The sequence below is a fragment of the Telmatherina bonti genome (genome assembly GCF_933228915.1).
Source record: "Telmatherina bonti genome assembly, chromosome: 19".
Taxonomy (NCBI): Eukaryota; Metazoa; Chordata; class Actinopteri; order Atheriniformes; family Telmatherinidae; genus Telmatherina; species Telmatherina bonti.
Genome location: NC_136617.1, coordinates 20,446,901 through 20,473,521, shown reverse-complemented (window position 1 = coordinate 20,473,521; position 26,621 = coordinate 20,446,901). Strand labels below are relative to the sequence as shown.

The 26,621-nt window shown below is 37.3% G+C and overlaps 1 protein-coding gene across 1 annotated transcript; it reads right to left on the bottom strand.

Annotated features, from left to right (window-relative positions):
• spire1a (spire-type actin nucleation factor 1a) lies at positions 1 to 26,621 on the bottom strand. The gene is made up of 19 exons (XM_079258995.1): positions 26,234 to 26,621; positions 22,191 to 22,222; positions 12,714 to 12,986; positions 10,235 to 10,360; positions 8,752 to 8,826; positions 8,464 to 8,628; positions 8,176 to 8,262; positions 7,890 to 8,019; positions 5,790 to 5,837; positions 5,327 to 5,478; positions 5,094 to 5,175; positions 4,818 to 4,960; positions 3,893 to 3,916; positions 2,109 to 2,138; positions 1,259 to 1,396; positions 1,070 to 1,140; positions 663 to 690; positions 375 to 538; positions 1 to 288 (listed from the first exon to the last, which is right to left on the bottom strand). The coding sequence occupies exons 1-19, from the start codon at positions 26,577 to 26,579 to the stop codon at positions 30 to 32; spliced, it is 2,373 nt and encodes a 790-aa protein (XP_079115121.1). The 5' UTR covers positions 26,580 to 26,621; the 3' UTR covers positions 1 to 29.

The following is a 26,621-nucleotide window of genomic DNA, read 5'->3' as shown; positions in this document are numbered from 1 at the left end:
AGCAAAGTGCACAGGATGGTCCCTTGGTTCTACACCTCATTGATGGTGCGCTCCGAGGGCCTGAAGTTGATCGAGTTGGACGATGACATGTAGAAGGATTGGGTTTTGCGGTTGAGACGGGCCCGCTTTGTGGCCATGCAGAGGCTGCGCTTACTGGAGGAGATTATCTCCGTGATGAACTTTTTACAGTCTACACAGACCTCCATGGTGACCCAGTCTTCCGTCAGCTCTTTGGGCAGCTCTGGCTCGTCCTCGGACCGCCCATCTTTGCTGCTGTGCTTGGACAACCTAAATACGGAGAAATTGGATTTGGAAATTGGATAGTTAACATGTCTCTCAAACCAAATTTGCTCTGTAACTCTGAAATAACATACTTGTAAACACTTCTGCGTAGGCTGTGTCGGCTGTGTCCGGACCCTGATGTGTGTTTCTCTGGTTCAGCTGGAGCGGATGCTGCACCAGCGTCTTCTTTAGCCATGGCACTGGGACCCAAAGAGTAGATGGGTAAAGTGGAATAGGGTTTAGACGGCAGCCGCATCTGGCATGGTAGAAAAAAGTACAACATAGAATTAATACACAAAATCTGCTCTGGGTGTTTATCAAGCACCTGTTGAGTTTTGCAAAATGGTCAGACAACTCAATAGTTGTCAATAGCTTCTTACCTTTTTGGAGCACTGGGAACACACTGGCCTGGAAAAGAAAACAACCATCAAGTTGGATTTTACTGAAGAGAAGTTCTACATAATATAGATTCACTGATTAAACATTCAACTTCTCTGTTTAAGCCAAACATGACTGATGAAACCCAAGCCTTCCATATTTGCTTTATGCCACACTTCCCCTTCCTTTGGAATTCACAACATCTTCATTAGTTATTAATTCACAAGACTTGCATGGACAGGTGAGCTTTTCACATCTACATTTTTCATTTCTATTATTGCTACATGAGACCACCAGATAATTCAGTTGAATTCTTACAGCTCCCTCTGAAGGCTCTGTAACACACTTCATGGGTTTTCTATGCTTTCATTTGCTTTGATAATGATAACGCTGAGGTGCCTTGATTTACCTCTTGCAGAACTGGCACATGTAGGACCAGGTGAAAAGAGAGAACTTTTTGGCTCGACAAGAAAAGCAAAGCTAGAGAGGGACAAAAAAATAAATTAGAAAAGTTGCCCCTCATTTGACACACTGCTATAAAAAAATAAAATAAAAACAAAAAGAAATTTGCAGATTTACTTGACAGGAGGACTCTAACCTTTCCTTTCTTGAGAGCGCTGTAAATATCTTTGTATTGCTGAAACTTTTCCAGCTCGGCTTTGACGAGAACCTGCCTGATGTGCATCACCTCCTCCACCGTCAGAGCCAGACACTCCACTGGGTAACTAAATTCCTCCTGCAAACAAACCTCCAATAAGCTTCACTTACACATACAACTGAAAAAAGGCTTGATGCAGGCGCGTGTAGCAGTGATGAACGACAGAATCTGGTGCCAATGTAACCAACACCGTGTGAATACTGCTGAAAGTGAAATGAAGGCAGTGAATAATCACCAGTTCACCAAAAGACAAAACATGCAATGGTATGGTATGGTATGGTATGGTATGGTATGGTATGGTATGGTATGGTATGGTATGGTATGGTATGGTATGGTATGGTATGTAGAGACCTTCTGCATGACTGATGCATCACTGACAAAGTGAAAATGAAACAAAATACAGAACTTTCAGGGGATGCAAACTATTTTGGAGATACACAGATTTTGACTATTAAAACTCTCATTCAGAGTTCTTTTTCCATTCATTATTAGCCAGATACTGAAGATAAATGACAATATTTTAATCAAATTTAACCCTTAATAGTTAGTATTTTTAACTGGATCCCCAAAATGTTGCAAGCTGAAGCCATGTCTGCAAATCAACAGTTGCGGGTCTGAATGTTTTCCGAACCATTCTCCTCTTCATACCCTTAATAACTTTCCTCATACTGTTACATCACTTAATGCCTTTACACAAACAGGCGTGACACGAGGTCCCATTCATGTAAAACCAGTCAATTAAATTACACAGTGCTCTGGATGGTTTCCCCACACAACACTTTTGACATACCGTGCCCTTAGCAGCACCAGCAGCTTCCACCTGACCAAGAGAGGGAACAGGACATTGCAACTCAAACAGGTCCTTATACTCAAATAAGCTAATTACATGCAGTGTGTCTGGTGAAGTATAATATGAGGACGATCCTTTAAAAGGATATTTTCAGAGACTGTTATGTAACAATTTACAGACAACTTTTTTCAAAGACTATAACAACAAACTTAAAATGCACTTCTGTGTTGGAATACTAAATGCATTTGGTACAGACAGTACAGAAAATATAAATAAAAGCATGATTATTCTTACATTCCTCAATCATTCATACTCTGATTTCTTTGCACACAGAAAGAATATAGTATTTGTTTATATACTTAGATGAAAATTACTGATGCAGTGCTGTCTGGGGGTTCAAACCTCGAGTATCCAGCTAAGATTCGTGCTGTTCCCCTTTTCAGCAGCACAACATAACTTCATGACCTTAAAACTCTGAATTCGTGACTCATTTGAAAGCACAGTGACTTTTCTTATGTGCATTCATGGAGTCGTCACTGCCCAGCAGCATCCTGAGATCTATTATCCTGCAGCTTTTGAATGCCACCCTTCTTCAACACACAAGTTAATTCCTTGTTTGCGGGCCTCTGCAGAGCTGAATGACAGGAAATTCAGCCATTTAATTTAGGAGTGATTGAAGAAGGGACACATCTAGAAGTTGCAGGATAATAGATCTTGAGGATGGCACTAGGGCACCACGTTACAGTCATCCAGCCTTGTTGTTAGAAATGTATTAATGAGTCTTTCAAAATGCTTCTTTAATAAATTTGGTTAAAGTAAAGAAAAAAAATATTACTGGAGATGAGAGGAAAAGGAGGAGAGAAAGAAACCAAGAAAGATAAGACAGGAGTCAACAAAAGGACTGACTTTTACTGGATGTAGAGAGCTCTGAGTACAGGCAGGATGAAGGTCAGGGACAAAATATGCCAAAAGTTCTGTCGTGCTTCTCAAAGCGACTAAAATTTCTCCAGATTCTTTGAATGATTTAATCACATTTTGCACTATAAAGGAATAAGACACAAATCTCAACCAATTTCTCTGTGAAAAACATTGTAATTTATTCTTTAGTAATAAATCCTCTGCCCAACTTTGTTCCTCAAAGATTCATCCTTTCAGGTATGTTACTTTTATATCAAATGATAACACATTTCTCCTACCCCAATTTTTTTGCAGCAACTGTTGCCTGAAATGCAGAAGTATACATTTATTTACCAGCAGCAATACAACTATTTTAGGCTCCTACTGTCTGCAAAGACATAAAAGTCAAAGTAAATGCATGAATTACTGACTTTTTATTTCCCACATTTTCTATACAACTAACTGGTATTCTATTTTATATGTGGTATGACATCCAATTTCAGAACAAGAAAAACTTTATAGAAAAGATCCTTTAATTCAATTATGTGAAAAACATGAAAGTGAGTCCCATGATTTAAAAAGTCATCTGACATCATCCATGTTGAAAGGAAGATTGTTTACTAAAATGGCAACCTCATCTCCAAACTGCATTCTGTAAGATGTATCACAGAAACCAAGGACCGCAGCTGCTGCCTCATGATTAACAACTTAATAACACCATGTTTCCCCAGAAGTTTCTCTTCCACTCCAACCCTCCCAATCCATATCCCTTTTAGTTTTGTTCCGTTTCTTATAAAAATGGGAATGCTATTAAAATTCAAAACAATAATAATAAAAATGAAAATGAAAAACATGGTGACGGTTAGACAGGGCACAGGAAAGGTTACCTTAGCACTGGGATCCCCTGACAGCTGCCGTGTAAAGAAATAAGACAAAACTGTAATAAGTCTTTCAGACAGGCTGGCTAACTAACCTAACATGTTTAATGAAACATGTTAGGTTAGTTAACAAAGATATGTTTAAGTAGTTTTGTGTTTAAAAAAAAAAAAAAAAGAGGGAGCCAACAGTGAAAGTTATAAATGGGAAACGTGATGTAATTAACTGCTGGTTGCCCGGGGCAACAAACAGCAGTGGTCACTATTTTGTTTGCAAGCCACACCGTGAAACTATCATTTCAATTTAATGCCTGTTTTCAGGCTTTAGGCATATTTTTTTTCTAATTTGATCAACTTCATCTAGTTGACCTCAGAGCCTCTGGTTTAGCACCTCAGGCTCGCCATTAGAAAAGTGAGAATAAACCCATTCCATCAAAACCCCCGTCCTACTGCAGATGTCCTGTGGTTCCAATTACATCCCATCAACCTCAGTAGAATCATACGACCAGCACCGGAGCAATGCGGAAAACTGGTGACCTCATCGTAAACAAATAACCAGTCACAGGACCGAAGAAAATTTAGCGGATATTTTGTACATCCACTAATACTGTTGGGTGAAACCGCAGTAATGGACTCCGTTCTTTTACATGACAATGCAGAAACAGAAAAAGTCTCAACCAAAGCCTTTAGTTAACAATTCTTTTAAAAGCATATTTTTAAATCAAAACAATCATGTTAGATTTTGATTTCATTTTAGGTCTTAGGTCAGGATCACATATATTGATTAAATAGAAAATTATAATAATTCCACTTGTTGAAGTAAATCCATCATGAGTTTTGTGTTTTAAAATCCAGGGGGGGGTGTTACAGATCCATTACTCGTTATCCAAACATTAACTGGCCAGATCAATGGAAATAATTCCCAAAAGGAACATACCAAAGACTTTGAGGTCTGTCTGGATGGTGGTATAAAAGGACGAACACAGGTGGGGGCCTCTTTCTCAATGGAGTGCCTCCTCTGCTGAGACTGACGCTTGTCTGGCTGGGGGGTGGCAGAGATGGGCAGAAACTTTGGAGGAACTGGAGAGATGAAACATAAAGAGTGCCAAAGAATATTGACAGAGTACCTGATGCTTTTGTGTTGACAATTCAGACAGGCTTGTAAAGGGCTAAAAATGTGATATGATTAATAAGACAAGAGGTAAGATTATACCATTCCTCCCCAGCACAGACTCAGGAGACGTGTCTTCTATCAAAGACGCGGACCTACTAGAGCTGCTCCTCGTGGGTTCTTCCTGTCAACCAGAATATAGCACATATGATAAGAATAACTTTATTGGGTACTGAAATGTATGTTGAACTTCTTTTTCTTTTTTGTAAACAAAACATTTTCAGTATAATTATGTGCATGACTGTGATCACAAGCAGTAGAAGTCAACAACATACATCGGATTCAGAACTGTCCAGCTCGGCTAGCGTGGGTGCTTTGAGCAGCCTCTTCCTCTGGCTTAGTGGCTGGGCTCCTTGATTGGGTCCTGTGGTTCCACTGGACAGAGACTGAGTGCTGCCAGTCAACTTCCTTTGTGCATCAGGAGTGTCTGTGGACCACAGATGAATCATTCAACTAAAGAGTGAGAATATGTCTCCTGATACACTCGACTTGTGTTGCTATGAGCAGTGTCATAAGTAAAATCTGTATGAACTTATTAAACAGGTGTCTATCAAGCTTCCTGTGTAGACAATGGCTGCCTTTTATGTTTAAACATAACAGAAGCAGACTTGAGGAAGATTAAGCCAGTCAAAGCTTATGTGGCATAATTTCATCATTACCATGCATGCTGTCTAAATTAAGCTATTTGACACAGTGATGCCAAAAATATAACAAGGTGCTGCTTGATGTGCACTTTACCTGAACTGCGAAACAAGTCCTGAGGTGTGCTAAAGCTTTTCCCTGCACCTGCAGATATATAAAGGAAAAAAAAAAACCTTTTCAATAAATTACGGAGCATGCATGAGATTTATCAAATGTGAAGCACTTGGGTCAACAGTAGCCATTTTAAATGTGCTTTATAGATAAATATGACTATATTTGGCAGACTGGTACCACAGGGAGGAGAAAGACTTGACAGCAACAAGCATCTATGGGACCAGGTGTGAATTAACTGGATGCTGTGTTATTGTGGTCTACATTCAGTCTTAAAATGCTGCGTATAGCCAAAAGCACAGAGGAAAGAAGTCTGTGAGGGGAAGTGCCACAAAGACATGGAAAGATAATGGGTGCAGCCACAGCGCAAAAGGTTATTCTCATAATCCAGTGAATGTAGATGTCACATTCAAACCATCATCTGCCATTCAGCAATGTATCTGCAAGATGTTGCTGACAGCATGGTTATGTAATATTTCATTCAGTACAACTTAAGGTGACCAGGAGAGCAGACTGGCTGCAGAGGCAGGGCAGTGATTCACATTACTAACTCTCTTTGCTGTCCCTCAACAACTTGACCACAGGTGGCCCCAAGGAGTAGATACTACATCTGGATCTGAGGCATCATCATTTATCGATTTTGTTCTTAAGTACTTATTTACTTTATTTTTGTTCTTGTTCTCCTGATTTTATGCTCCATCTCCTGAAAGCTCTTAAAACAATGTCAAAGATGGAGTGAGAATCGAATGAAAACGTCCACAAATCCTAAGATCAAGTTGCACTGTGGTGACCCACCTTTTCCTCAGGTACTTGGGTGTTTTAACTGGAACAACCAGTAGTGTGACACACACTAACAAGACAACCATGAAAAATAAAACATTTTAAACGGAAGAAGCAGGAACTAATTCTAAAAAAAAAAAAAAAAAAAAAAAACCCAGCCCAGACTGACACATATTACGAGAAGAACAAAACAGGTTCTTTTAACTTTACCTGATGAGTCAAAACTGTAAGACATGCTAAGAGGTCGCATGACTGACAGATATGCCCATGTTCAGAGAAATTAAGGGGGGGGGGGGGGGGAGAAATAATGAAGAAGCAAATAGAGGAAAAAGAAAAAGTTCAAATGAATAGTGGAGTTAGTGGTCTGATGATCATCAAGTACAGAGTAGACCCTAATAAGTGAGCTTTACAATCTGATTTTTTTTTTTTTTTTTTTTAAACTGTCTCATCAGATGGTATGCTTTTCTGTATGAACAATTATGCAACAACAGAACACGTTAGTTTCCTCTTGTCGCTTACAAAAAGATCAGTGAGCAACTTTTCAGATCATTTTATACTACTGGCTGCCAAGGATTTTACTTTTTTTCCTTTTTAAAAAAAAAAATCTAATTAAAGCTTTTAATGGCCCAAAACTTTAATTGAGAAATTATGACCACAATGTACAGTAACAAACTGATTATCTTCTATACATACAGATAAATAGCCTCTGGAGGCAGCCATTCATAAAGAGGTATGTCAACAGAGTCCAATCAGGATATATAAAATTCTTACAAAAAGTCAGGGATATTAAATGTTTGGGTGGAAAATAACAGACGATGTGAAAAGTTGAGGCTACACTGATATTTTATCATGAATATAGGACATTTAATTACCATTGTGCAATGGTAATTCTTTCACTTCAGACAACTTATTGAAAGAAAAATTAACCATAGTGGTGGTTAAACCACAACATGAAAATGTCAATGTCTCAATAACTAATCATGTCTCTAAGTGATCCTTGTTTTTACACTTTGACACTTCTAGTTAAGTAAACATACCAGGTTGTGAGCATAATCCTGCTGGATGAGATTATAAATGGTTAAATGTTTATTGCCTCAAGTGAATATGTTTTTTTCATACAGAGAGCAGTGAGTTAACAGCAGTGGTCAGGTCGAGGTTTAGAGACACTTATTACATATTAAATTAAAACACAAATTTAATGTAAAGGTGAATGAGTTCCATCTAGAAGGCTCTTCAGCAGGAACTGCACTTTAACATAATTTGCTGTTGCGAACCTATGTGCATTTCTGTGAGCTGAAGCCTCACCAAGTCGGTTTCTGCGGATCATATCTGGTGAAACTGGTCTGAGCTTCCTTTCAGCTTTGATGTCCTCGAGCAGTCGCTCATGGAGACTCCGGGGACGTGGAGGATGGGGTTTCAGTTTACGGGCAGACACCTGTTGTCACAGCAGCAGTAACCACTCAGTTGCCATGGACAACAGTAAAAAATCTTACAGATACATATATTTTTCCCCCGACTTGGCTAAATTCAAATTATAATGGCAGCAATATGAGAATTTCAGGGATTACTTTTGTTGTTTTGTGCTACTTACAGGATTAAGAGGAGGTCGGGATCTGATAAATTCAAGAATGACCTCGTGGGCACTCTTCTTTAACCGTGGAGGGATGTCTCCATTCACCTGGAATGACATCATTTAATTTGATTGATGATTAAATTATTCAAATAAAAGGAGAAAAATCCAAAACATAATTTAATATATGAATGTCAATGTAAAGAAAACAAAAGTATTAGCCAAAAGGTTGCAATGTTTTGGTGTTTTTTTATTTTCAAGCAAACAGACGGCAGCTGAGATTAAATGAATGGTTACGTTGACTCTCACCATGACTTTTCGCAGCTTGTAACGTTTGGAGCGGATGTCATCCATGAGCATTTCATATGGTGTGAGCTGATATTCTATTGGCAGAGGGTTGTACTGGCGCTCCTGGACTTTCTTCAACTTCACACCATTTCGTAGATCTCGCATCACCTGCACCCAGAAACGTGCCTATGCAAAGTATAAATGATCATTGAAGCTGTGATGCAGAAATATGCGCATTTCAGTTACAGAGCTGCTAACAGATGTCTATGAATAATATCTAGCAGTGGTGTAGAAAGATATTCTTCATACCCAATCTGCATTTTGAAGCTCGTTGAGGTCTTTAACAGGTTCCCCCTGAGTCTCACCTTCCATCTTCCGAAGATTCTAGCAAAAATAAATAAACAATAAATGAAGACACAAAGAAAGAAAAAAAGACAAATACATTATTTTTAAAAAGACCAAAGAAATGCCATGCCACTGCAGCCACAGTACGAGGATAAAGCAGGCTGAGGTCATCAGCAAACATCCAATATCATCATGTCTGGCTAGTTATCCAATCAATGGATGCCTCACATCAGAATGTCGATAGCTATTTTATCCCATGTTGACATCATACCAGAGGAAATAAAATCACTCAATAGTCAACTAACCACTACAATTAATGAGTCACTCCTAAATCCTTTCTACATAAGATAATTACTGACAGTTTTAGGGTACTGATTCAAATGTCAGCTTGCTACCAGACAGCCCTTATTGTTAATAAGCTAAATATACACATCATCCATACACATATTGCTCCACCACTACTGATCTGACCTTTCAAACCTTTCTAGAGTGGCAAAAAAAAGAGAAATATCCATGAGAATGAGATGATGAATGATGACAGAACCGCAACAGTACGGCGAACAAAAAACAATGGCTCACTTCATTTTTAATCATGTGTAATATTTGCTGTATTTATGGAAACTTATCATTCAATGACATTTGGTGCTAAAGCAAGTTCCCTGTAGCCCCCTAGTACAATTCCTTCCAGTAAGCTCCTTAATCCTGAAAAGGTTACATTTAATTCTATAACCATGTATCATATAAGGTAATTTGCATGAATAATGCCTGTTATAACAGCTGGTTTGTACATTCTACACATACCAACTTATACACAAAAAAAACCACTTTATTTGATGTGAAATTATCTGCAAATTTTCAACACATTGCTTTGTTATTGTGAGGTACAAATTACAATTTAATCAGAAAAATGACAATGAGAATAGAGCTGATGAACAACACATCACAAGATAACACTTGAACCATTCACACTGAAATCATACTAAACCACAATCTGGCATATTTGGTTTGACTAAAGCTGCTTATGACAGCATGGTCTGTCTATTTGTTTAATTGTGTTTTCTTATGCATTTTTTCACTTCATGAATTTAATTAAAAAGAGCAAAAGAGCACGTCTTGGTAAACGGTTATCTAAAATGCTGTCACACCAGGGAATTCCCCCGTAAATGCTCCCAGTTAACACGCTGTATGCAGACAGGAGGAGCAAAAAGCCAGATAGGGTTTATGTTCTTACAGAATCAAAGTTATGCCAAGTTCTGCATTTGAGCTCACAGTTGGAACAACTGGAAGACCACCACACTTTATTTGTGCTTTATTTTTATATTTGCTGGAGTTAAAGAAGACAGAAGTTTCAGCACATCAACAGACACCACTGCCTGCACTCATACTGGCTTATTCTCTCTGGATTTTTTTCAGTCACTGCAGATTCCAGTTACAAAATGTTTCTTACCTCCTTTGCACTTTTGATCTTCTCCAGAAAAGTGCGGAGTTCTCTGCTCTCAGCATAGAGAGCCCGACACACAGCCTGGTAATGGTTGGGGGCATCAGAAGGGCTGGGTAGGTGAGAAGAGCATATCTAAAATGGTAAAAACAAAAAAAAGATGGGGGTAGATTGGAATATATTTTAGGCAGTATGGAATCATCAGTGACTGGACAAAGTGTAAAGAAATAGAACAGACGGAAGTTTTTCCTTTCCTCCTCGGTTGTTTTTTTAGGGATATTAAGCCCTAGGTTCTGTAACATAACAACGCTGATATTTCCAACACATTTCTTTTTGGTGCTCTACAGGCTGAGTCACAATGTACTGATTTATTTATGTGCATCATATTTACAATGTATTTTTATCACTGATGCCTTTATGTTCACTCTGTTGTGTAGAAAAGTGGTCATCTGAGCATTTCCTTATCCTGTCTTCAGTTTCTGTCAGCTCCATCATGACATAGCCTTTATTCTACCTTTTACTGCATGTGTTTGAGTATTTATCTTGTGTGAGTGCTCCAGCTTGTATACTCTGAACATTGTATTATACAGTATACACTATCAAACTAAGCGTAATGTAATCATTATAATTATTACAATAATTTACTATTTCTGAGACCATTGATAAGACAGGAATAAACATTTGTTTGTTATCTTATTTCTAAACCTTCCACAAATATAAAATATGAGAATGTTTCAGTATTCTAACGTGCTTAAAATTCAGCTTGATGAGAATTTCATTAGGAATATTATGACAAATAAATATCTTAAATAAGTGATTGCAATAAATGGCAAATAAGAGATACAAGTAGGTTCTTCAGAGTCATTCCAAAGCGAATATGAAAGCACGTACAAAATGCCATCACAACTAATATTTGTCAAAAAAAAAAGATGGACATCATGTGGCCTGCTGAAGGAAAAAAGAGGGTACCACAAAAGTTAACTTTTACTCTATTGGGAACCATTAATAAAAAAATATGCCAGTATATTGAACAGATTAAATGATTCAACCTGGACTAAATTTAAATGCATATAGCTTAAACGTGTACTTTCTGAACCTTTAAAGTTCGGTCCTGTAAGGTTATGAGTGGAAAGATAATTATATTCAAAACAGGATTGAATGTTGAACACTGCCTGTCAGAGTAATGAATGCTTTGGCCAATTGTCTCCAGTGGAACAAAGAAGAAAACCAGATGAACCACATATGTTGTGTTCATCTGATGGGTTTGGCTGACTCAGCAATTATCTTCATGGGGAAACTTTACGGAAGAAAAAACACCTGAAAACTGAACGTATTATTAAAAAGCAGCATATGTTGTCAGAATTCTATAGCAAAAATTTGTTGTAGCATTAGTGAAACTAAAGTTATCAGGAAATTCTGGTCACTTGTATCTTAAATTGTTTGAGTATTTTAAAAATCAAAGACCTTATTGAAGTGGCAATGACTACAATTCAAGGACCAAACTGACAGCATATAAAAAAATTTAAAAATTTAAAAATTTAAAAAAAAAGCTCATTTAAACACTCTCCAGCTCACTTCATTTCACTAATGTCAAGAAAAAGAACATTTAGCACTTTCAGAATTTTAAAAGTCATGTCTTTTTTTTCCAATTTAAAGTCTATCTGATCCTTCACTGACCTGACCAGGCGCTCTCTGACTGAGCAAAGAAGCACAGTATGAAGGAGGCTACTCAGGAATGAATAATTAACACCTCAGAAAAAATTGCTGAAGAAATAAGAGGTCTGGGTAGATGCACACTGGCACCAAACAGACCAAACATTTGCGATCCACCAGGGATTTATTCAGTGGATAGGAACAGCCTATAGAAATTTCCACACTTGTTTCCCAGGTATCCCCAGTGTATTTACACTAAAACTATCTCTGACTATTTAGGAAACTTACAGTATTTCCACCCACAAGAGAGGAACAGGTTTGATGCCGTCATGACCAGTATATGCTGCTGCAGGCATATGCTGGCATGAGAGAATGAGCAGGAAAAAGTGGAAAATACTGAAAGCAAAAACAAAAGCTGCATATCCAATATGCCAATAATAGCTTTTGCTTTTAAAATAATTTACTGTGCTATTTCAATCAATCACGGCTCCAGCCATGAGACAAACAAAGGATGACAAACACCCAGCAGTAAGTCACCAGGGTTATAATGGAAGAAGCTGTTTGTGGATTGTTATTCATAGAAACTGGCAAACAAACACTTTCTTATGACTCATAATGAATACATCACTTTGCAGGGACCAAATTCAAATAGCTAAACATTTACACATCTATATATAATCCATACAGTGTTGGACACTTTGCTAGCTTTCCTCATTTTAATTTGAGCTTAATCTGCAGTGCCACCATTTGTCTTTAAGTACTGTATCTGTATCATCTCTGTAGGACCTTGAAAAAAAACATAAAAACATTCCCCTCGTCCAACCCTTAAACCTACCACAATGATGTCTCGGTAGCTCTGGATGCTGCTGATTGTGCCAGCCGAAGTCACAGACACAAGCTCCTCTTCCCTTTCTTCTTCTTCCTCACATTCATCCTCTTCCTCTGTGGCCTCATAGCCCTCATCAGGGCAGGGGTCGCTCTCTGTCTCCTCAGTGTTGGTCATCATGTCAATCAGGTGTTCCAGTGGAGGGCTGAGCTCTCGCTCTTCATTCTCTTTGAGGCCATAATCCAGGGCCTTGTAGATCATGACACCCAATGAGTCAATAACCTGTGGGAGACGTTAGAGGTTATTATTGTGTATTGTGAAGAATAAAAAACATTTTTAGCTTTTGGTCCAGGGCCAAAAAATTTCTTGCTGTGGTATTATGGCAAATGGCCCGCTTTGTGGTCAACTGAAATGTATTTAATCACGGCCTCCATTACAATCTTTCCAGCAATCACTCATGGAAAAAAATTCACTGTACATTTCTCAGAGAAACAAGCAATCCTGTCAACAGCAGTCCAAATTCACCTACACAGATAAGACAGTTCATGTCCTCAAACCAAATACGAAACAAGGCCGCCCTGTTCCTCTAAATAGCGTGATTATTACCATACTCACTTCATCATTGATTGACCCCATCTGGCTCATCTTTCTGCAGCCAGTTTAAACTCATTTTAACATCACAAACTACCAGCTGACTGCAAATGGAATAAGCAGTTCTGTCTCTGCAGGATGTCTGGTAGCTGTGCTTCAATTTCATTTAATGGAGCTAAAAGTTTCACAATCAAGGCTAGACTTCTGACTTTGGAAAGACGAGAAGTAAACCTTAACTTTTTTGTTTTATTCTGTATTGTTATGATAATGTTTTTCTTAGATGTCAATTATTAAAATGACATACTCATAACTATACAGTTTACTTGCATTACTTCATATCTAGAGACATAATGTTTAAAAAAAGGGCGGTGCCCGAATAAGAGTGTTGATATGGGTAATGTTCAGCATGGTTGGCTGTGTTTGATGGGACAGACAGAAACACCTGCCAGGAGTTTGGGAGTGTGTAACACGAAATAAAAGGGAGTTGACATGTTTGAGTTCATTGGCTTCAACAACTGAGGGGGAAAAGGTTTATGATATAATTCAGGTGGCATAAAGTCAGAGAGTGACCTGATAGGTGAATTTATTTCAATGAATGAGTGTTTTCTATACCTCATTTTTCCCAAATAAATTCCATCATCACATGTATCCCCGTCTTATATGGCATTAAAGTGCTGGTGCAACCCCATAGATTCATTTACTGCAACATTGCTCAAAATTAGATGTTTAAAGATAGTAGTCAGAATAAACCACAGCTGCGTTATTTATCTACATATATTGTCAAAGAAATCAGCACAAAACTCTAAAGCAGTACACTGTTGCCATGGTAATGACTAAAAAGACCACAATACATGATATGAATGCTTCATTCTTCATTTTTTTTATGTTTACAATAACATAAATCCATAACAGTCTGTGAAACAAGGCACTACAATTAAACATAATTGAATATGAAGCAATATTAATTGCTAGTAATCTAAATGTGCCATAGCTCTCATCTCACAGCACTGACACCATCCCATGTGATCACACATCAGGCTTACAAGTGGTAACTGTGCATAAAGTCACGTGCTTGGAGTCTGTGGTAGGGAACAATTTCCAACAGCTTATCTGTGTTACAGCAAGAAGCATTTCTTAGTTGAATCTCAATAACTGTGCCAGGCTGTCACATAGAAAAAATATACACAACTTGATATAAAAGCAATGCCTCAGAATATGCAAACAAGACTGTTTTAAAAAAAAAAAAAAAAAAAAAAGAAAGAAAATTAACTTAGACATGAGGAAGAATCTGAACAGCAAGAAAATGTTTAAAAAAAAAAAAAACATATTTAATTGTTTAATAAATGCATGAAAAGGCTCTAACTCACTGATCCTGCCCTTCCTAGGCAAAGATCAGCTTCATGCTGTTATGCTGTTATCATTTATCCACCATTTTTGTGTGCAGCTGATAATCCTGTTCCAGGGCTAAAACAAATATCCTATTCCTTGGTACCTTATTATGTAACATTATAATCCATCTGTGGGACATCATGCGTTATAGTGGAGAGATGAGGGAATTGTGGATTGACAGACAGCAAACGGAGGTTTTATTCATGGGCTACAATGATGCAAAGATATGTGACTGAGAAACATTTGCAACAGTGGCAGCACCTGAATACAAACACTGAATGTTTAAATTCATTTTCCATGAAAGCACAGAAATGAGTTGTAATGACTAACTCGATAGTGATTTAACAAAAGCTATCACTGTGTAAATAACTGACTGAATAATTCATCATAATCAGCTATTTCATATCAGAGTGATACTGTTGAGCATAAATAATGAAAGTTCAGTTTTGTTTTGTTTTTTACAAATTCCCCAGCTTCAGGAGCCTTGGCAAACTGCACCATTATTGCAGTGCTGTAGCAGCATCATGTACAGCCCCTGGTGAGATGGATAAAGGCAGAAGGAATGAGGAAGAGGAATCTTCTCAACAACCTGCCTGACAAAAATCAGAGAAGGAAAAGGGAAAAACATAGCTTGATTTTCCAATTACGCGTCACAATCTCATTTGAAAACTTGTGACTCAGAGAAATGAGGCAAGAAGGCAAGGCAGAGTAACATCAGCACAAAGACGGAGGGGGAAACAAGTACGCAGATATGCAGTTAGGAAACAGGGCCAAAAAATCCACTACATAGGCGTGGGCTAATATGTGTAGTGGAGAACAACAAACTGAAACTTCATCCAAGAGAGTCGGATACCTGCATGTGGGGATGAAAAACACATTTCCATCAGTGACGTCTTAGCCAACCCGCAGGTAGTGCAGGACAGCGCCTACATTTTTCCATGCATCTTAGGAAATGCAGCAGGATGAGTCATAGTATCATGATGAATGGATTCAGCTTCAGTGCTGAGGCAGGCACACAAGTTTGGAACACGCAGACTTCGGAAACTATGAGCAGTTTTACAAATATCCATGCAGAATATGGTGCTGCTTCTGTTTTGTATGACATCACTGCCATGGCAAAGAAGTCCTTCATCTCTAACTTTCCAACAATGAGTTGTTTTATTTCAGACGCGTCAGAGATCTCATCTTGAGAATCAAGTGATTGATGATGAGGGAATATTCCTCTCACGAATGCTCCATGTCTCCTGAAAGCACAGATGTCTTAAGATCTGCGCTCATAGGTTTCAAGTCAACCTTGAAACCTTACACAAGCAGGTAGTTGGTTCACAACAGCAAAGATCAATTATTTAAGTTTATTTTTTGTAAATGGGGTTTAAAAAAAAAAAAAAAGGCAACATACTTTTTTTTCTCCCTAAACATATGAAACCTAAAGGAGTATTTTTATAATCATCTGCCTTTACACAGTGAACCAAATTATTACAGGGCACTTCAATTACACTACCAGTCAAAACATATTTCCAGTGGAAAAGTGTGACCAAATTTTTGACCAGTGTTTTTATGTTTAGTATGTTTCGTCGCCTCTTTTTTAAAAAAAAAAAAAAAAAATCAAATATTGGGATTTTTTGCTTTACAGTTTAAAGTCTTTTTTTTTTTTTTTTTTTTTTAAATAATAATAATAATCTGGGGTTTTTTTTCAATTTAAATGAAAATAATCCATTACAAAATTTTTCTTATTTTTATTGTTTTTATTTATCTTTTTACTTGTCTTCTTGGGCATTACAGTATCAGAATGATGGTCTGGCTATTATGTTGTTTATTACTAATTGAAATCAAGATAAATGACAAGCAAAAAAAAGTTTTGTACTTTTGTTGTTGTTTTTAGTCTACAAAGATCAACAATACTGACAATGTCGACATATATATATATTTATATATATATATATATATATATATATATATACACACACACACACACACACACAGACACACATATATATATATATATATATATATATATATATATATATATATATATATATATATATATATATATATATATATATATATATATATACACACACACAGTTGTGCTCATATTTATTCATACCCTTTCAATAAAGAAGGTTAAAAAACGACTGCCTCTAAAATAATCTGAAATTGACGAAAGTAATAATAAAAATTTTATGAAAATCATTACATTATTTTCTAATTCTGGTTCAACAGAAATATTTTTTTAAAAAGCAAACAAATAAGATAATTTATTACATATTACATCACTCAAACTAATAATTTGTTGAACAATCCTTTTATGTTTCTGCTACAGTCAGGTGTTTTCTGTTCCTCTCAGTCAGACTTCTGTACCTGTGATGGCATAATATATAAAACATTTTTTATACTTGTTAGTTAAAAGATCAATAAAAATAATAAAAATGACTAATTTTAGAATGGATTTTTTTTTAAATCAATTTTTTAACAAAAAAAAAAATCTATTTTAAAATTGTGAAGCAAAAAATTCAGATTTTTTATTTTTCTATTAGATTTTCCCACCCCTAATAAATATGACTCAAGTTATCATAAGATCTTGGTTTCTTCTTCTCAAAGTGTGGAGTCTGATATCAGAGCACACAAGTGGGGGACAGATGGTCTTTGTAGTGGTAGAGCTCACAGCCTGGTGACTGGTATAAGGCTGGCAGCGAGAGACACCCAGAAGCCGAACATGCACACACATGTGGACCCTGTTCAGCCAGCTGCTGTTCTGTACAGTCTTGTGTTAGGCAGCCTTCACTTAGTCTGGGCCAAACAGTGAAATATAATTAATTCAACATGACTTTGAAAGCTGATGCTGCTCCCATTCAAATTCAGAAATTTTACTTCAGGGAAGAAAAACAAGTTTTTAAGTGAACGCTCATAGGCTTGGGGTATACTGGGTCAGCATTATTTGCAGAAAGTGAAAATAACTTAAAGACTTGATGAATAATGACTCACTTGGAACTATAAGTCAATTCGCCAAGATCTATTTCAAAACCCAAGACTTTATCTGAAGTATGATGCTGGAAAACTAATCATCTTGACAACAAATTGAGTTACAAGGCCCTCAGTAGTTCTTCTAAACTTCAGTGCCTGTAATAGGATACTAGAACTAATCTAACCTTAATCTTCAATTGAGGACAAACTAGGTTAAGCCAGTAAGCTACAACAAAGGTATACAGAACATCATACAGAAGACACTTTTTGTCCTAATAAAGATGTAAACAAAAAGAAAAAAACTGACTTGTGACTTATTTTACAGTCAGTAAAAACAACTATGTTCTTTGACATAAATGATGACCACAGATTTTGTACTGTAAGCGAAGGAAAGTAGGTTTTACTCTACAGAAACCCTTCGTTCCAAAGACTAGGTGCATTATGGGAGAGTGGTACTGGCTGACAGGCAGAACGACTCACTTTCACCAGAGGCTGAGACACAACAAACAATGGCAAATATGAGGGACATGGGAGAGCCAACATTGTGAGAGCAGAATTGTGTGTGAGTAATTAAGGCAATAACATGTGTGCGGCTGTGTGTTCTTCATTTTCCCAAATGATCTGAATGGAGTTAGTGTCAGCGTTTCCATTTAGTACCAAAAGGTTTTTAGAAAACCAAATTGCATTAAGCATGGTTCATCATGAGAACCAAAATAAGAAAACTCTGGACCTCTGATTTCACACCAAAGTACAGAAACTAAATGCCAAATTGAGTATAGCCAAATGTTGCTTTTTTTTTTATGATTCAATAATAACACAGACATGTTATTGGAAAAAAAAAATCTGAATCTGTACCCCTACATTAAAGGGATCAGGCAGATTTGTAATGATAAGTGGATTATTTTGCTGGCATGGTTTTGATTCTCATGAATCATTGTAAACCATTACAAAGTTGGCCTGAGTCATCACCTTTCACCTTGATTAACATTTCAGTCTTGAAGGGAAAGTGAGAATAGTTGTGCCTCTATCCAGTTGTGGGGGAAATTTGAAACAATAATTTGGAAAGGTCATAATAGAAAATTTACACCAGTCGGGTTCCTTTTAAGGAAGTGGTCCACAGTGCAAAAACAAGGCATGTTTGGAATAAGTAGGGATGGAAATAAATTTATAAATGAAAAAAAGATACAAACAAAACCATTCTGTTTAGTGATTTATTTGGCAAATGAAAGAGGTCTCTGAAAATTATTTTCAATTTAATTAAGCAGATTGTTATCTTGCTGTCAAGGCCGTGTATATTAGTGATATTTTTTCTATGAAAATAGAAATATCCAATTGATCCTGGGATAAATCATGTGCAGTATGTGTACACATCTTATGCATGCTATACATTCATGTTAGAGAAGTTGATGTCTCTTAATGAAAATCTTCTTTAAAAACATCAAGTAAGCTGAAAAACATTTTCTCATGAGTGTGTGTATTAAGGCGATTCGATTTGATTCCGATTTTTTTTGGGTGCCGATTAGATTTAAATTGCGATTCTCACAATTCTTCAATATTGCTGATTTTTGTAGATTAAAAACAAAATAAATGTATAAAACGTATTTTTTTGCTCGTCATTTTTCTTGATTTCAATTGGGAAAAACAACCCAGTAGCCAGATCATCATTCTGCTGCTATAATGCCCAAGAAGACAAGTAAAAATATCAATAAAAACAATAAAAATGACAAAAAAAAATTTAGTTTGAAAAAAAATAGATTTTTTTAAGAAAAAAAAATCAATTTTAAAATTGTGAAGCAAAAAAAATCCAGATTTTTTATTTTTTTGATTCGATTTTCCCACCCCTAGTGTGTATGTGTGTGTGTGCTTATGAGAAAGATTTTTTAATGTAGTAGTTTTCCTCCACATTTTGATGGATGACTTGTATGGCCACAACCCAATAAGTATAGTGTCGACAGGTTCTCTGTCACATCCATCCATGGCTAATGTTTAGTTTCCTAGTCAGTGACACCAGACTTTTTAATATACAGTCTATAATATGGCACAAAATTAACCAACTTTCATTTTTAATGTCAGCTTCAAAATACAATGTTATAAAAGCGCAATGACCTGAATGACGACATTCAGGAACTGTTATGATTTGGGATGGACCTACTGATGGGGCAGTTAAACCAATATTTTCACAACATATTTCACAAACATGTTTTGTCCCTAAGTTTCAACCACAAGCCTGACTTGACTGTCAAGTTATTTGATGGATTGAAATAGACATTGTGTAAGATGATATTTCAAAGAATTAACCAACAAAACAAACACACCCCGTTAGTCCAACATAGTCTCGGCAAAACCAATCATGCAAGATGCAATTCTGCTTAAACCAGCAAAGATATTGTTTTAAACCAAGGAATGGGAATGTCACTGAACAGGAATGGGAAAACACCCTTGTTTGGCATTTCCCCATCAGCTACAGAGTAGGGAGCATCTTTAGAATGAGTAAAAGTAGGGCTGCAGCTAACAATTATTTTAATAGTTGACTTATCCGTAAATAATTTTTTTTGATTAGCCACAGTTATTTCTGCCACCCCCACCACCTGTGCTTCCAGTTGATGCAGAGCTTTTTACAGGCTCGTATGTTTTACTCCACTCTCTTCATTTGCATCATATGAATGTCACCCTGATTCCCAGTCAGTCACAACATAATGTCCTTTGGTAAGTTTAAAAGAATGACTCTGTAACCAGTTGAATATTTAATTGAAGCTCAACAGCTTACTACTCATTTATTTTGAAACATTCCAACTTAGCTATAGTGTCATATCCAAGCTGTACAGAATTTGCCTCGAAATGAAAACCAAATAAATTTTAAAAATTTAACATCTTAATTTTTGTAGAATTGCACTGAAATGATTTACATCTTGAAAAAGCCTGTTTGTAAGGTAAACAAGGGCCAGAATCCTTTAAAAAAAATTCATGAATCCAAACGATGAACCAGATCACCACCAAAATTAAATCACTTCTTCCTTTTCACATTTCAAACTCCTGAAAATTTCATGGAAATCTATCCATAACTGTTTGAGTCATCTTGAACACAAACAAACAGATAAACGCCAGTAAAAACATGACCTCTTTGACAGAGGTAACATCAGCACATCACTACTACGTAATGCTAACTTTGCCATCCAGAATGCTGGAAACCATGACTCTGGGTTGCTTTTGTTTCAAATGCTCATGCATGACTGTCGTGCTGCTGTGGTATGCCAACTCTGCATGGTAGACTACACATTTCACCTGTTTGACGCTGTTTATCGTGAAATATCACCAAACTTTGGAAATAGGTTGCGCCACCGTCAGTTTGTTCTTCATTGTTTAAACAAAGAGATTGCACAAAATGACAATACTGCCCCCAGCACTTCCTGTGGTGCTTTGCATCATTTGCTTGGTTGGTAAATGGCGTTAAGTTTCCTGGCACAGTGTTTTATTAGCAAAGCCATTATGGGCGTTTATAACGTGACACGTTGACAATGAAATTTCGGGTTGATACATTTCCACTGTCAACACCAATGGTTGCAGCCTTAAGTAAAAACAGTTAAACTACAAGATTTACATCCACGTTGACTATCAGCTGTGGTAGATAAATTCTATTTTCAACTAAGCACATACTGTGCATGTCTGGGATCACATGAAGTAGAAGACAAACAGGAAAGACACTCTAAACTGCTCAAAGTTGACAGAGGACTGTGTGTAATTAGTCAGTGTACACACAATGAAGCTCTGTGAGACTTCTCACCGAGCAAGGTGCACTTAAGCGTACCTTGACTGGACAAGAAGATGTCGGCCACATGTCATCCCATGTTTTTAATGATGATGTTGAGGAAATTCATTTAAAATAAAATCAGTAAACTACATGCATTCATCAACATAAAGAGAATAAAGATAAGGCAGCTCTTCAGTCATCCTCTGCATAGCAGTACACACAATAACCACATAGCAAAGAAAAGAACAATATTTATGCACACTCCCACTCATTTGTGTTTAGTAATTCAGGTCAGGACACCAAAATAACTGAAAACAAGATGGGTATTTTTCTCAGTGTGGGTGACTAAAAAAACACAGAAATCATAGATGGTTTGAGTGTGCAGTCTACACACACACAAAAAAAAAATTGCATAATGAAAGAAAACAGATCCCATCAGTGCAGCATCCATGTTTGCTGGACATAATTGTATTTATTTGTTCCAAAGAGAAAGTAGACCCTGCAGACAAGATCGTTCTAGTTCAATGTCTCCTTGCTTTGATCTTGCAGAGACAATGTTGTCTTCAAGCACAGTGTCAACAATATTGCAAAATCCAGTGGACACACCAGCCTGCTTGTGGTATAATGGCTCACTAATAACATTAGCGGTGGACAAACTATGAAAACAGATTGAGAAATAGTTTATATGAAAACTAAGTGAAGCAAGGGGTAATAAAATTGGTAGTTAAGTTTGCAAAGCACTTCACCATCATGCTCTTGAGCTTTAACAATTAAAGAAGCTGATGAAAACTCACCTCTAATGACGTGGAAGCTGACTGGTATTTATCTGTAACAATAGAGCAGAAAGGAGAGTTACTTATGCATCATGAAGTTGCTTTTGACAAACAGCATAGTAGACACCCCTTTTTTTAAATTATTCATGTGAACATATTGGGTGGTTATGCAAGGCATCTTGAGGTGAACCACAAAAAAAATGCATACCTCACACAGACAAGGGACATAAAATATTTAAAGCAGTGCGTTTGCAGTAAGAATGGAAACCAGACAGTGGCAGACAGAGGAAGCGGGATATCACAATTGCTCAACAGTGAAACATTGCCATTGAACTAACAAGTGAATAAATGATTATGTTTTCTCTTCCAGACATAGTGCTCTGCCTGCTCAGTGCCTGAGGCATCAAAACTTGCTACAGGGGGGTTTATAGTAACATGATTGTTCATTCACACTGAAGACAGACACCTAACCAATGACTTTTCCATGGAAACTATTTTTAAAAGGGAAAGTCTCATGTAAAAAAGCATTAGCTAAACCCAAGCAGTGACCTTTCTTTAAAGCATTTCACCTGAAGTTAAACATTGTCTAATTGGTGTTTATCATTCTGAACCTTTAAGGAAAAATTAAAGTCACAATAACTGAAATAATGGGACAAACTCGTCCTTTAGCTTTCACCAACTGAAAAAAAAACTGAGCACTGGCAATCTTTAAGCTGGGGTAGGTGATCTGTGCTTCCTCGTCCTAATAGTAGTCTAAACATTTTGTAATAATGAACAATAAGAAATATAGTTAGATCCCTCAGTTTACTGTAAATATGTAAAAACTGACCAATCAAAACGTTTGGGTGGAATTGAAGTTGTTCATTTCTTATATTTTGTAAGCTTCTTCATGGCTGAGAAAATGCAGGAAGAATTTCCTCTACCCAGCTTGGTTTATTTGCCTCCTTCCGCTAAACAGTAGAGGAAGAGAAAATTGTTGGTGGAAAAAGCTGCGAACTAAAAAAGCACTCGGAGAACGTAAAACAGTGATCCGGATCACCATCAAAATTAAATCAGTTCTTCCTTTTCACAACTCCTGAAAATTTAATTAAAATCTGTCCATAACTTTCTGAGTTATCTTGAACACAAACAGATAAACACCGGTAAAAACGTAACCTCCTTGGCGGAGGTAAGAAAAAAGCTTTAGATCAGGAGCAAAACGAGAGGGGGAGGAGCCAAGACAGGGTGCTACTTTCACGTCTTGCTAGCTCCCCAACATTAACTACCCCAGCTTTAATCATTATAATGATGATGAAAGTTCTGATAACGCTTTAATTCAAGAACCTCACAAAAAGCACAAAGACACAAAAAAGATAACCTGTTTCCTAATTCTGATCAATCTAATATTAATGGCTACATAGTTAACTTAACTCCAGCATAGGCTGCAGCTAACAATTTCTAGCATTTGTGTTATGCTTCTGATGGCTCCAATTTATACACTCTACAACAGGGGTGTCAAACTCTGCTATCCTGCAAGTTTTTGTTATCTTCTTGCTCCAACATACCCAATTTGAATTAAAGGGCTCCAAAATCTTCTGGTCAACTTCCTCACAAGGACATGTTACTTTCAGTCAGGCTGTTGGAGAAGGGTAACAACAAAAACATGCAGGACAGTGTTTTTCAAGGACTGGACTTTGACACCCATGCGCTACATTTTCAGTCTTTAAAAGGTTTTGTTTTGAACATTCATAAATTTAAGTTGGTATGAATGTTTGGTCAATTTGCAAAAAGAAGTCAAACTTTTACATAAAACAGCAGTCCAGAGTGCAGAAATAGGTCACGGCTTACAAACAACATGCTTTAGTAAGACGTGCAACCTCTCTAAAAACTAATATTGGTGCCACTTTCATTTAAAGTTGATCAAGTGATGACGCGGACACATAATTTACAAATAAAATAGACCACAATTCAAAATTCCAGTCCAGGTCAGTAAAAATAATTGCAAATGAACAGGAGACATTCATCAACCTGCATTCATTTGGAAACACTGAGTCCTCTGTTTTTCTGAGGTGGCTTGGCCAGGGCTCTTGAGAGAAAAGTATATCTTAGAGGACACATTTACAGCCATGTATAGCATCTATCTGAATAGCCTGTACAAAGAAAAAAAAAAAAAAAAAATCAATCTCTGTGCAGCTTCAGGGTGGTTCGGATCTGAATAAACATTTTTCCTGAATAAACCAACAAATGTTTGACCTTCTGGCTTTTAATCTAATAAATGAAGAAATACAAAAGTGGATGTCAATAGACTTGTATTGGCAGTATAAATCAAACTTACCCCTTCTCATTACAAATTGCACGTGAACACAGTCTCCCACGTGCTTGACCTGAATTATTCTGACTGCAGATGGAGCATCTCACTTAAATTCATAGAAAATAATGCTTTGCAATGCTTCTGTCTGATTCTGTTTGCAGTGCATTTCAAAAAGAATAATTCCTTGTTTGCTGCCACTGCTTGGTAGCTGACCATAGTAGCAGTGTGTGGTGTTTAATACAGAATGATATCAGAGATCATCAAGCTTGTGAGTTTGCCAAATCATGCCACCATGTCACTGACTCATGTGTAGGCCATATGAAGGTTGCATAAGCATTGATTTTCTACAGGATTAGAAACCTCTTATACCAGCATCTGCACTACTAAAGGCTTAATAGGTCTCACATCTCTCTCATCACTGGGTCTAATAAGAATCAGGACAGGGCCAGAGTTGTCCCAAAATACTTCAGCCCCTAGCCAGAAGAGCAGCAAAAGACTCTCCCCATAATATCTAAACTTGTCTCAGGCTTCTAAAGTCTATATATGTATGCAATCATCACAGTTCTTTTATTTTTGCAGGTGCAAAGATGCTCAGCAGTACTCACTGAATCTGTTTTTTTTACTAGTCGGTGCTAAAGCAAACATCGAGTGGCTATATTAGCTGAGATGAAGCAGAGCTGAGCTGAAGGGGGGGAAGGGAGAAGAGAGAAAAAAACAAGAAATGTGGCTAATATGTTCCCAAGAGAGAAAGGATATAACCTCAGGGCCTTTGGCTATGCTGACTGATATGCCTACTCCTCTCCACACCCAACTTTATCTCACATGTAATTGGAACGCAGTCAAAAGGCCACAAGGCTTTGACGCATTGCACACACCTGTCTACACACCTGAACCAGTATCCTAAGAAAGCAGATGTACTTTAAAGCACTGTACATAAAAGGAACTTATTTGTTTTGAGCACAGGGCATAGGCCAATATGTTTGTTAGTTGCAGTGTCCAATCCATCTTTTTCCTCTTCAAGACCCGAATAGCTGGTTTTTTATCAGTTCACTGCTAACAGCTTGTATTCTGAGAATAACTCTTAGTCTGCATGTTTTAACTTTTACCCTGAGTTTATTTAACTATGCCCACTGACTTTAACAATTCTCAGATGAATGCAGCCCATCATTCACCTGCAACCTGTGATTTTACTTAGCTCAGTTTAAGTAGTGAGTCTATCAGCAGCAGTTTTATTGCTCATGTCCTCAAGTTAACGCATGTTGTAATGTCCAGTCTTCATGCAAACAAATTGCTTTCCTCTGGCCTGGACCCAAGGTGCTTTGCCATTTGAATTCATCACGTGGTTCAGTGTTTACTGAACTTAAATGACCGCTTTAAGCTTCACATAGCCATTCTGAAAGAGTTTGGGTCGGGCAGTAACATGATAATCGTGTGTTATATAAATATCTAAATTGTTCTGTGCGTACAAATACTGACTGCAAATAACTGTGAATACGAATATTTTGTTGGTATGTTGATCTTCCTAGCGGCTATGCGGTGATCAGTGATATATGAACAACAACCGCATCGGGCGCTTGTAAACAAATTCGCCACATGGCTGGAAGCAGACAGCCGCAACAATATGGCCTCTTTATAAGATGCTCCACTTGTTTGGCCCGTGAAGGTTGCGGTGGAAAATTTAAGACAGCCAGCTGAGATTCAGTGGTTAAGACGTGCGCTAACTGGAACCAGAATTTTTATAAAACGCTTATACTTATGTGGTTTGTTTAGTTACCTGTGCTGTCTTCAAAGTACAGAGTGACGGTCCCATCTCTACTGATCTTCACATTCCCGGGTCCCTCAATCTTCCTCGGATAGTCCACTGCTGAGGCACTCGCAGACTTGGAGCCTCTCCTCCGATGTTTCTGTGCTAAAGTCCGACAACACTGATAGCAAACTGCCCATGCCTGCTCCTCGTTTATCGGCTGGCTGTACAGGGTCAGGATTTCTTCAAGGGAGACGTCCTCGGCTCCGTCGCTGCAGTCCATGTTAATGTCTCCAGCGTTCAAATCCACGGAGAAATTCCGGAGAATGGTCGGTGAGGTTAGCATCCCGTCGTCAGCCCCCGGTCGCTTTGCCATTCTCACACCATTTTAATATAATAAACGAATAAATGTAATCCT